General features: G+C 56.9%; 5 protein-coding genes across 5 annotated transcripts in view; 2 read left to right on the top strand and 3 right to left on the bottom strand.

The window, feature by feature from the left end:
* VDBG_05303 (conserved hypothetical protein) overlaps positions 1-327 on the top strand; it is a gene marked incomplete at both ends in the record, with an annotated part of 1160 nt that extends 833 nt beyond the window's left edge. The window contains one exon of the mRNA XM_003004144.1: positions 35-327. Coding sequence (XP_003004190.1) covers positions 35-327 — 293 coding nt within the window. The remainder of the gene's footprint in view (positions 1-34) is intronic.
* Positions 328-954: 627 nt separating this feature from the next.
* Positions 955-3633, top strand: VDBG_05302 (conserved hypothetical protein; the record flags this gene model as incomplete). Its single annotated transcript, XM_003004143.1, has 4 exons — positions 955-1924; positions 1984-2037; positions 2096-2222; positions 2274-3633. 4 exons carry the CDS (start codon positions 955-957, stop codon positions 3631-3633), a joined length of 2511 nt encoding a protein of 836 aa, XP_003004189.1.
* Positions 3634-4084: 451 nt separating this feature from the next.
* On the bottom strand, positions 4085-4726 carry VDBG_05301 (conserved hypothetical protein; the record flags this gene model as incomplete). The annotated part of the gene is made up of 1 exon (XM_003004142.1): positions 4085-4726. The coding sequence occupies one exon, from the start codon at positions 4724-4726 to the stop codon at positions 4085-4087; it is 642 nt and encodes a 213-aa protein (XP_003004188.1).
* A 1175-nt stretch (positions 4727-5901) lies between these two features.
* On the bottom strand, positions 5902-8985 carry VDBG_05300 (WD repeat-containing protein; the record flags this gene model as incomplete). Its single annotated transcript, XM_003004141.1, has 1 exon — positions 5902-8985. One exon carries the CDS (start codon positions 8983-8985, stop codon positions 5902-5904), a length of 3084 nt encoding a protein of 1027 aa, XP_003004187.1.
* A 1361-nt stretch (positions 8986-10346) lies between these two features.
* Positions 10347-10886, bottom strand: VDBG_05299 (conserved hypothetical protein; the record flags this gene model as incomplete). The annotated part of the gene is made up of 1 exon (XM_003004140.1): positions 10347-10886. The coding sequence occupies one exon, from the start codon at positions 10884-10886 to the stop codon at positions 10347-10349; it is 540 nt and encodes a 179-aa protein (XP_003004186.1).
* Positions 10887-12160: the final 1274 nt, after the last annotated feature.

Genomic DNA, 12160 nt, shown 5'->3' with positions numbered 1-12160 from the left:
CCGTCGACGACCCTGCCGTTAACTCGTCCAACAGGTTACCTGCGAAGGCCACGCTCTGTCGAATGCGTCCCTCAAGCCGAGCGGCCTGCGCCCCGCCAGCTCGCCAACCTCGCTGACAAGCCGATCCTCGTCGTCACGGCCGAGGCCTCGTACCACATGCCCTACGATTACTGCACCGTCGACTTTCTCCGCCAGGCCGGCTGTTCCAGGACGAGGCACGTCGAGCTCGGCGACGAGGGCATCCACGGCAACGGCCACATGTTCTTCATGGAGAAGAACAGTGATGTCATCCAGCGTTTGCTCGAGAAGTGGATCTCCGCGCAGTAATCGCGGGGTGCCTCCTCATGTCGCACCCGATGCAACCTTGGTGTAGCGAGCATTCCGTCGGCATGAGTCCCATGAAACCACGCCGTTGATAGCATGATTCGGCTAACGTTAGCAAAAAGATAACGATATAAAACAAACGCTATAGAACAATAGACCGGCGGGGCCGCGAACTAAGGCCATTAAGCTCATTTGTCGTCTCTTTCCGGGAACCCACGCGCCTCCGCGCTGACGTCGCGATCGCAGTTCTTGTCCGCTTCATGGTCGACTGATTGGTTGTCTACATGACTGGATGCACCCTGTACATGCAATTTCTTAATCGCTACCAATAGTCCGTATCCCGGGAAAAGGCCTTGCGTATGTTCCAATAAGATCTCTCCGATTTCAACATTCTCCCGATGGTCGTGACCCGCCGCCAACCGAGCCATGCCTCTGCAAGTGCTAGACGCGCGCTTAGAGGGAATCCAAAGCAAAGCCAACGAAGGGTCCAGAAGTGCCAAACCCCTACCGAGCCTGGATATTCTGGTTCATGTCTGCTTGGCGATTTGATTCTGTGATCCTTCGTTCATCTCTTGAAGACGAGGCGAATGAATCATCCATCGCAACAATATCCTCTCCCATCGCAGTATCATGGAGCCGTCACGGCCACGAAGTCGCTGCTGCTTCGGCGTGGCCATCATCTGCGCCCTAGAAATAGAAGCAGATGCTGTCAAGGCCTTGTTCGACAAGGATTGGGACATGTCAGCTGGGCTACCATACGACAAGGCCCCAGGTGATCCCAATATCTACTCCCACGGCTCCATCGACCGCCACAATCTTGTGCTCGTCCGCCTACCAGGACCTGGGAAGGTCAATGCTGCGATTGGTGCTTCCAACTGCCGGGCCAGCTATCCTAACGTCAAACTCGCCATCGTTGTTGGCATATGCAGTACGGTGCCCTTCGCCTCTGACGGCAACACAAAGATTGCCCTAGGCGACGTCATCATCAGCGAAGGTGTGACCGAGTACGACCTCGGGCATCAAACCACGGATCAGTTCAACCGGAAAGAGGGTCTCTTGCACGTGCTGGGCAGGCCTGTTTTGGAAGTCCGCTCGCTTCTCACGAAGCTCAGAACTCTCCGCAGTCGCAGGAGCATGCAACGCAAAATGGCAGACTGCCTTGGTGCCATTCAGTACGCTCCTGGGATGGCGGAAGGGACCTCCTTGCCAGATCTGAATCAGACATTCCATGATCCCTGCTTGGCGCATGAAGTCGTACGCTGCGAGGACTGCGGTTGCGGAGGGCAGGTCGGATGGCACCATCCTGTCAGCCGAGAGATACACCCACCAACCGTGCACTTTGGCCTGATAGCGTCGGGGGATACTGTGGTAGGACCTCAAGAGAAGATTGATCTTGTTTTGCGCTCAGAAAGTATCCTAGCCTTCGACACGGAGAGCGCTGGCGTCTGGGATATCTTCCCAAGTATCGCCATCAAAGGCGCAGGCACCTACGTAGACGGCACCAGGACAACAGGATGGGACAGGCGCGCTGCATCCACGGCAGCGGCATGTATGAAAGTATTCCTGAGCCATTGGACGCCTGTCTTGTGTTCACAGCACGGTATGAATGGCCTCCTCTGTTCCAGGCTGTGCATGTAAGCGTGCTAAGCCACCGTTTAGAGGAAGAACCGTCGGAATCCTTTGCTGTCATGGAGCCCAACAACGGACCTTGGTGTATGTATCCTTGCATGACATGTGTCGTCGAGAGGCTTCTCACAAATCTTTTTCGTAGTCATTGTTCCGTATACGAGAAACGAGAACTTCGTTGAGCGGACAGCCATCATGACGCAGCTATGGCGGAAACCTTTAATGGAGGCCTCGCAGTCCAGACTTTCGCTGTTTGGGCTAGGCGGAACAGGGTAGGTACACCCAAATCTGCTGTTCCACGCCAAAAGCTAACGCCTCCGAAGGAAAACACAAATCGCACTGGAATACGCATACCGGTTCCGCGAGGCGAATCCAGCCGCGTCTGTCTTCTGGATCCGTGCCAATACCCATGAACAAATGCACCAGTCCTTCAAAGACATTGCACAAGAATGTCAGATTTCGGGCTGTGACGACCGTGAGGTTGATCCACTGGTAATGGTCTGTAATTGGCTAAAGAAGACACAAAGTAACGTTTGGCTCATGGTGATCGACAATGCCGACGACATGCCAGCTTTGTTTCCGTCACAAGGGGGTATGATACGACCTGACAGTGAAATGACCAGGAGCTGGCTGGGGCACCTCGTTCCTCAGTGTGCTCATGGCTCGATTCTCATAACGACAAGCGACAAGGAAGCAGGCATGAGGCTCAGCCAGGGAAAGAAACCCATTGAAGTCGGCATAATGACTGCTAACGAGTCGGAACACCTCCTTCGCGGGACTTTAGACCATGGAAGCTCTGACGAATTGCACGCCTTGTCGTCGAAGCTTGGGCAACTACCATTGGCGTTGGTCCAAGCCACGTACTTCATCCAGGCCAACAGCCTTTCCATCGCAGACTACATCAGTCTCATGGAAGATAGTGACGAAAGCTGCTTTCGTCTTCTGAGCGAAGAGTTCGAGACCGTGGGGCGTGAGCCAGCAGCGCCTCGAGCAGTGGCGCAATCATGGATTGCCTTGTTTCGGCAAGTTCAGCTTCAAGACGCTCTTGCAGGCGAACTTTTCTCTATGATGAGCTTTTTCCACCATTCAAGCATTCCGTTGGAGGTTTTGTGGAAATGCAGCCTACAGGGACATGCCCGAGACCCCGGAAGCAGAATCGACTTCACGAAGGCGCTGGGGCGCCTCAAGGCATTTAGCCTGGTCGTTGAAGAAAAACCTGGCTACCTTAGCGTTCACAGGCTGGTACACTTGGTCACACGTATGTGGGTTCGCGAAGAGGGCATAGCACATCGTTTTGAGGAAGCTTTATTTCTGGTAGTCGCAAGCGTGCATCCCTCCAATGCTGCGACGAGCCGGACGACTGGTGTTGACTATGCCCCTCGCGCAATCGCCCCTCGGGAAGCCGCAATTGGCCTCACAGAAAAGATCACACAGGGGAGGGCGTCTGCCAGTGACGGCGTTGCTGATCATACGCGAACGAAAGACCAGCACATGTATGCCAATCAGGTAACTAAGCATGCAGCATGGGCAGAGGAAACGGATGTCCCCAGGACATTCGACGATGAGCATGTTGATTCCCTAGTCTGCATCAGATCAGCAATCAATCATGAAGAGCCTGGGTGGTTGACGGTCACAAATGGGACTAGGAAGCCTGGGATTTACGAGGCTCACGCAGATGATTGATAATTCAACGTCACATAGCCTTCCTAGGACGATCTGTATGAACTCATATCGAAGGGGAAGGAAGATAATGTATCGATACGTACATTGTTCCTTTTTCGCGATGGATGGTGAAAGTCCTCCAAGTCGGAAAGTTGTGTTGGAACTCGTTCCTCAATTATCTCACCAGGCAGCTGCTCATGACAAAATACGGATGCCAGACGATTGAATCTCAACAATACTATCGAAAGTTTGAGGTGGTGTGATGAATAGCTAGAAGTCAAGGGAAAGACTCGCTCAACTGCATTTTGGAAGGTTCTTGGACCTGATCAATCATGGCTCAGCATCAATGCTTCGTCCCTGACCTCGACATCAAGCTAGCTTCCAAGGACACTCATGCGCCTGGCAGGATGGGCCAATATATACATTCTGTTGTTGTCACCAAGCACGCCGCAAAGCCATCGCGCCTCCGCCATCACTGCCCCCCCTTGCCCTCAAGCCACGGCAGTCGAATCTCCACCGGGCGCATATCGGCCTCGACCATGTCCACAACAGGCCTGGCCTCCAACCGCCTCAGCGCCGCGAGCACCTCGGCATACGCCTCCTCGCTGATGCCCTCGCTGCGGTCGCAGTAGACGTCGAGTCCCTCCTTGGTGAACAGCGTCGGCGCGAACCACGTGACAGCCCACCTCTCGACGCCACCCCCGGGCAGCGGCCGCTCGCCGGACCCCAGCACCTCCCAGTGCGACGAGACGAAGAACAGCAGGCCGCTGCCGCGCCAGTCCCAGGCCGTCGTGTCGGCGCCCGCCGCCGTGTCGACGCCGGCGACCGTCTTGAGCTTGGGCGTTGATGCGCCCGTGGGCTCGTACTCGACGAGGTCGTCGAGGCGCGGGGCGCCGGCGGCCGACCCGGGGAGGGGCTTGTAGGTGATGCGGACGTTGCGGGCTGTGCGCCACATGGTGAGGGTCGAGTGCGTCACGGTCCAGGTGCGGTGGAGCCAGTCGAGCGTTGGTGGAGGAGGGGAGGAGGACGAGGAGGAGGACTGCGCGGGCGTGGTTGAGCTGGTGTACTTGGAGGGCGAGCGGAGCGTGATGCCTGATGGTAAAGTGGCCGCCATGATGACGAGTGGCGTGACGGTCCGTCTTGACAGGCTAATGGTGTGATGGTGCGATGGTGTAAACACTGTTTCCAGATGCTGAGAGAGCTCCTGAGTGATCCAGCTGCCCCATAAGTAGGGGAGAAAGGTGGGTTTGATCGTTGGTGGGATGTCGACGAGGGGAGGAATGCGGGAAGGGGGTGAGCACGTCTGGTGTCGTTGAAGCTGTTGAGACAACCCAGCGCTAGCTCGGGAGCTTGGGCTTCCGTTTCAGCGTCCAGGGGTCTCGGGGCCTGCGGTTCATCACCGTTGTCCGCTGGCGCGCTGGCGCGCTGGTCCCTGCATCTCCTTGTGTCTCAGGGGCCGCAAATGATGTCATTTCGTCCTCAGGTCATTTGCCCAGGGCCATGATGACTGACTGTCGCTGAGGTGAGCGCGCGATGGTGTTTAAGTAACTATCACGGAGAAATAGTGTTCATCGAATCCGAGAGTAAGAGGGTAAGCTGGTGTCTGACATGTCTTTGGGTCTCCTCAGTGAAGGGATGAAGGAACCTGAGGCCTAGTCCGAGCGTGTACGGCCCGCTGTCGGGCACACTACGGCTGCTCGATGTTGTATGGTTCAAGAGTTGGTTTGTGTGGTGGCGTTGAGGGTACCTAGGGGCTCGAGCAAGGCACCAGATGTCACATTGCTGAAGTCTGAACAAAAAGGCACTTTGGAATGCCCGAAATCAATTTACTCCAGACAGAGGGTTACGCTCTGCCCATGGCATGAAGCGGCTGGTCCTCCCGCGCTGACTGAAACCGTACCATCTGCCCACCTTTCACCTCCCAGGCCAGAACTAGGGAAAGGAAAAGAAAAACGCCGTCGAAGCCCTATGCGCCCTTGCTCCATCCCGGTGGCGGCGGTGGTATCTCTAGAATATGATCCGCTTCTCGGCTCCGGAGAAGCATGCCAGCTATGTGCTGTATGTTTGTGTGTGTGTGTGTGTATGTGTATGTGTACATGTATGTCTGCTTTGCCCCTTTTGCATGCTAGCAGCGCCCTCTCCGATATTTGTTTGAACGAGACCCCTTAACGCCGGCGGTACCCAAGAACTCCACGAGGAAAGAAAAATATGAAAGACAAGGTGCTATGGAAGCAAAATAAAAAAAAGAAGCATTCGATCAGTGTGACCGGTGACCGTTGATGCGTTCCGTTATAGTGTCGAATTCGACTCTCCGCTGGCTGTGCTTGGCCTCTCCAGCTCGGCGTCAACCTTAGCCGGGGACTCGAGCGGAGTGAGAACTTCTTTCGCCTTGCCCTTTTGGATGGGCTGGAAGGTAATGCGGAGCTTTTCGTCCAACATGGACGCGAGACGCTCTTCGTATTGGTCAAGCAGGCCGCTGATGACAGACTCATCCATGGCTTTGCTCCTAATAGCCCTGTCACCGAGTGCGGCTGCGGTGAGACGCAGCTCCGTGTCCAGTTCCGAGAGTACTTCGTGACCTATCGGCTCTGTCGAGGCGAGCTTCTTGCGGTATGCCCGTAATGTGCGGCACGTCTGCTCTGTTGCCATGTTGAGCGACCCAAAGCCCCCTCCGCTGCTGCCCCGGAGACTCGGCGAGCTCTTCTTACGGGAGCTCACGCTGAGAGCGGGAAGGGAAGGGCGTCTTGTCACCCGAGGGGCCTTGGGGCTGATGGGCGGGCTGCTGGACCTGTCGCCAGAGGATGGCCGGCGAGAAGGGGTGTCCTCGGCAATGGTAGCAGCGGCGCTGCTCTGCGCAAGGCCCTTCGGCGTGCTGGTGTTGTGGACGGACAGGCCGTATTTGGAAGAACGTCTCTGAACCGTTCGTGGTGGAGAACGACGCCCACCTAACGGTGACGGGCGCGAAAACTCGGCAAGCTCTGCCTTTGACAAGACGCGCCGAAGTGGAGGGCGTGAGGATGCAGCTTCGAGCTTGACCGGCGATGGATCCCTACTCATTGACACGGGCGAAGGCTCCTGCAGATCCATGGTCCACAGCATCATGGTCCCGTCTGATCCCACGCTGATGATGCTTTGTCCTCCATCATCGTCCTCGACGAGAGCAACGCCATTGATTGCCTCGGTGTGTCCCCATTCGCGGTCGAGGAAATAGCCAGTCTGGGTGTCGTATAGTCTGACCGACTTGTCCGTGTTGGAGAGCCCAAGGATGAACCCCGTCTCTTTACCGGGGCATGTTCCCGCAACCAAGGAGTCAAGGATGGCGGCCTCAACACCTCCTTCATCGACACAACGGAAGGATGAAACTTGCTTGCCGCTGCTCAAGTCATACTGGCAGACAGAACGATCAAGCATGGCGACAAAGGCAGTCTTATCCCCAGGCCCGAGCACGATGGAGGTAGGCGATGCCTTGAGAGCAATGTTTCGTGTGTTGAGGGCAGCGATGGCATCCGGGTTGTCGTCTTTACTGACGATATCGTAGATTTGCATGGACCGGTCCAGAGAGCAAGTGATTATCCGGCTTTCTGACGGCATAACAACCTTGACAACCTTGGCAGGAGAATCGAGAGTTTGCATGTGCTCAATCGTTCCGGCTGACGATCGGAGGAAGAGCTGGACAGTCCGATCCCTAGCGTAGGATGCCAACAGGACCCTTGAGTCGTCTTCGTGCAGGGCGACGCCCAGACAATCTGCCGAGTGCGCTTTTGTTTCCAGGAGGAACTCGTTTGTTGTCAAGTCGATGACTCTGAGCACACCAAGCTTGTCGCCGGCAATAAGCAGCTTGCCAGCCTTGGTCGTGCGAACGACACTCAGCTGATTAACAGGATCGCCCTCTTCCTCGGGAATGGTTTGCTCGATAGGCACATCAAAGGAAGCTTTGATCTTTCCGTCCATATCCCAGAACAGCACGCTCCCCGAACCGGACCAGGTAAGAAAGGCTGCATTTTGGTGATTGGGCCTGGGCAACGCCTGGATACCCAGTATTTGATTGCCGTGACCAGGGATCTGGATGTGTGACAGGTCCTCCTCCGTCTGGCCCGGGAGGTAACTAGAACTCCAAATGTCAATATGGTGCTTCTTGTCAATGGTGACCATATTTTCAATCAAGAAACCCATCGCCACCAAGCCGGTCGGTGATTGGCTTTTGGTCAACACACAGTCTGTCAGACAGTCGAGGACCGAGCGAACGCTGAGAGTAGCAAACTGGCCGGCCTTGCCGCCGATGTACGCAGTGGCGTGTCGGATGGTGATGGAGCGGATGGGAAAGCCGAGGTTGACGCAGCCCATGAGCTTCATTTGTTTCCCGTCGTCGTCGACGATGCAAACGTCGCCTCCTTCGGAGCAGATGATGATTTTGTTGTCGTCCACCACGGCGGCGCATGTAAATGTTTCCTCGAGGAGTGGCCCTAGCAAGACGTTTCGGCCCGGCAACGTCCTTCGCGACGAGGGAGAGGCTGTGGACCCTTCTGCGGAAAACTTCTGCTTCGTCGGAGACACTGAAGAACCTTCGTCGACTTTCCAGACCTTGATGTGACGAACGCCCAGAGTCACGAGGCTGTTCCCCATCCAGACCATTCCCCTGATATTCGAGGTGCACCTGTTCTGCTGGTGGAGCTTGGCTGCCCCAGTCCTGGGGTCAATCTTCCATAGATAGAGAAAGCCGTCGTTGGCGGCACCGAGGGAGGCGAGCCAGCGGGTGTCGGCGGACCAAGCGACGGCCTTGACGCCGAAGCCGTGCTCGCTGATGGAGACGAGAGGAACATCGGAGGAGCTGTCCTCGAGACTGAAGATAAGGACGCGGGGGGCATAACCAGTTTCGCCGACAGCCAGGTATTTGCCGTCCCGGCTTAGGGCAAGACATGTGGCGGCCTTGATTCGCTCGCGGCTGGTCCAGGTCCGCGATGTAGGAGATTCCGACCAGTCAAGGGTTCCGTAGGAGGAGTCGCGAATGCCCAGGGCCACGCGGTTCCTACTGTCGTTGGCCTTGGGTGTAGATGTTGGCGTGGAGGGAGCGTAAGAAGAGGAAGAAGTGCTGTAGATGGGCAGAGTTGTCGGCCGTGCTCGGTAGAAACGCTGCGAGTATTGCTCGCCGTCGACATCGACGACCACGACGGCACCGCCGGCGATGTAGGCGAAGGAGGACTGAACAGTATCGAAGCCGGTGGGCGAGGCACACGTGGTGCCGATGACCCTTTTCAACGCAAGCCGGGACTCATGGTACTGGCGACCGCGCAGAGGGGAGCGCGAAGGGCGCTGGAGGAAAGGCGAATTGGAGGGGGTCAATCTGAGGCGGTTCGTGGGTGTTGCGTGCATCATATCGCCATTGGGTGCTCTGGTGAGAGGCAATTGGCGGATTGGGTTGGTGGTCGACGTTTTCTCGAGCTCGAGGCACAAAGATAAGCGACAAGTCGATCAAGATGGCGTCGCTGGGGCAGTTGTATCGAACAAAACCAGAGGTCGGCTAAGTGGGCAAGCGTAGCTGGTCGAGAACAAAGACAGTGAGGGCGGTGTAAGTCAAAGAGCCGCCTGCCCAATAGGATGTAAAGCTGCCAAACCAGACGCACTCGTTAGCATCCATCAAACGAGTGGGCTTCTGCTGGAGCGGCCGAAAACTTACAGCGACATCAAGAGATTGCAAATCCCTGGTGCAGATTTTGCAGCTATCACGACCAAAGAGTGAGGCCGAGCGTTTGGTGGTGAAAAGATCACGGATCACTGAAGCAGGCGCTCCCAGGCAGAAAAAGAGAGATGGTAGGCAGGTGGAGGAGGTGTGGCAGGGTGACGACAGGGGCCCTGTCCATGAACAGCTCGCTGTTGGTCCACCGTCGAGGTCGGATGCACGGGGCGCACAGGGCAGCTCCACTGTAGGTGCCTTTGGGGGTGCCCACGCCTTGCACGCTTGCCAGGGTTGACCTAGAAACCCAGCTCTCGAGCAAGCACAGGCCAATCACCACTGCAGTGCGCCTCAGCGATTGAAGAGCTAAGAGCTAAGAGCTAAGAGCCCGGCCTCGGCAGGCTACTGGTCGTTCCGACAACCGCTCTTCGATTACATGCGGCCACCCAAACAAATGCTGCGAGGCACCTCGTCACAGGAAGACTTTGGTCTAGCGAGACAACAGAGGGAAGGGTCAACTTCAAGGCAACTTGTCATGCCGTCCGAGTCGGTATCAGTCATGAGAACACGCTGCGATTCAGTTGACGAGCGTGACTGGCCCCCTTTTTAGTCTTCTTCCCCTGCTCGGCCACCAGACTGTCCCAAAGCGAACACGCGTTAGATGAGCTATTGCCGGGGACCCTGGCAACGTGATGAAAATCGCTGGCCCATGCTTCGCCGTGCAAGGTCGATACTTCGGCACTCCGAGACGACGCCCCGGAACAGGCACTCCTCTCTGCGGCTGGCCGTACCATTCTGTCCGCGCTGATAACGATCATCTCAGTTCGAGTACAGCCCTGGGACTGCCCCACACCGTCGCGTCCTGCTGCCTCACCGGTCTCACCGATCAGATTTGACGGGTACGCTGCCCCGAGACGAGACACTTGGAGATTTGGTACACTGCTATTTAAGGGGTACCTAAGTGGTGATGTGGTGGTACATGTTGCACAGTCATTGCTGATCTTACACGCCGACAGCCCGCTGCGGCACACCCCCTTGGCTGAGACAGAGCCGCCGACCCGGCTCACAGGAACCCCCCGCCCATCTTCCGCTGCAGCCTTGCGCCCGCAGCCTCCTTGGCCTCCTCCTCCTTGCGTCGCGCAATGGCGGCTTGCCTCTTCTCGTGGTACGTCGGGTCACGCGTCACGCCCTCGGCCCGCCACTTCTGCGGCGGCTTCATGCCGAGCTCCGCGTAGCGCGCCCAGACGTCCTTGCCACGCCGAAACCACCGCGTCTGCCGCTCCTCCTCCTCTTGCGGCGACGGCTGCCACTTGCTCTTGAGGATGCGCCGCACCGCCTCGGGCGAGACCTCAAACTTTTCCACAAGCTTGGCCGTCGTGTACTCCTCGGGGAACTGCGCGTGCAGCGCGCGGATGCCCGCCACGGCGTCAGGCGACAGGCGCTTCATCGGACGCCAGCCCTCGGGGAACTTCTTCTTGAGGGCGTCTTTCTGGAGCTGCCAGTTTTCACGGCGGTGTTGCGGCGGGGGCGCCTGCGCTGGTTCGGCCTCGCTCTCGCCCGCCGCTCTCTTTGCGCCCGAGTACGGCTTGCTTGAGGTTGCCATGGAGCCGTCGGTCGACTGTGTTTTGCCGTCTGTCTTGAACTCTCTTGCCTTTCTTGGTTTCCCTTTGGGTTTGACGGATCTGGGTTTGGGCGAGCCCCGGGAGGTTTCCTTCGCATCGGCGGACGGTTCTATCGTCCACGTCAAGTCACTCGTGCTGTCTGAGGACGTAGGCGCTGCAGACGAGGGAGGGCCATCGGCTTGGTTCGTGGCGACGGCCTGTCCATCCTCCGCCGGCTTCTCCGCAGTATCGCTTCGGGAAAGGGGGGTTGTCGAGAAGGCAACTCGCAAAGCAGACGAGGATCGTAGTGTCGGGGCTCGCTGAGGATTGCGCGGCGCGATGAAACCAGTGTTGTGGACTTGAGCAAGTCCCCGCACGAAGAGTTGTAAAGACGATATGCGGCATGCACAAGCCATGATGGATGATGCCGTTGTTGGTCGTGATGAGTGACAGACGACTTTCTTCAGCCGGTCCCAAAAAAAGTCGACTCGCGTGACAGGTGTACGGGGCCTGATCGGGGGTCGGAGCTTTAGACTACCGCTCGTGGTCCGTGCTTCTGGGTCACTGGTGTCCCGAACCTCACTACAATCAAGGTACCTACCTAACTATCGTTGTGACCGGGACGAAGAAGTACCCGCAACCGACTGTCTATGATGGAGATTGTTGAAATTCAATAGAATTTTTTCAGAGACGCTAGATAATGCTAAACTGACTTGTGTAGGTAGGTACGATATGTGCAAATTCACTCTCCGCCGTCCTTCACCCATGTGATGGTTTGTACAGCTTAAGATGGATGCTCCAGTGCTGCAACGGACCCTTTCCGCGTGATACCCCCAATGCCCTCGCTGCCCGACCCATGCCAACCGGAAACCTTGTCTTAGACTGCAAGGCCCTCTTCTGACGCCTCGTCCCTTTCTAGCTTTTCGAGGCCCGTAGCGAAAGCGCCATACACGCGCAACGGAACCGCAACCTCGAAGCTCTCACAAGCCAGGTTCTCCACTGCAACTAGAACAAGGCCCCCACGCTCATCACGCGAAATCTCCTCAAGAAGTGGATGGTTACGACTTGGGTTCGTGTTACCACTGGTAGCGCTGTTCCCTACCAGAGGCGCGCTGGCGTCTTCAGACTCTTCGGGCTCCGCAACGGGAGTCTCTTTGGTTTGTTGGGCGGTAGCGCTAGGCACAACAAACTCGACACGGATCTTCCACTCGAGAGCAACACCCGATGTCACGAACTCTGGGGTAGCGTTGATGGGAATGGTTGGCGTGAAGACGAG

The sequence above is a fragment of the Verticillium alfalfae genome, genomic scaffold (genome assembly GCF_000150825.1).
Source record: "Verticillium alfalfae VaMs.102 supercont1.6 genomic scaffold, whole genome shotgun sequence".
NCBI lineage: Eukaryota > Fungi > Ascomycota > Sordariomycetes > Glomerellales > Plectosphaerellaceae > Verticillium > Verticillium alfalfae.
This window is presented reverse-complemented; position numbering and strand designations above follow the sequence as displayed.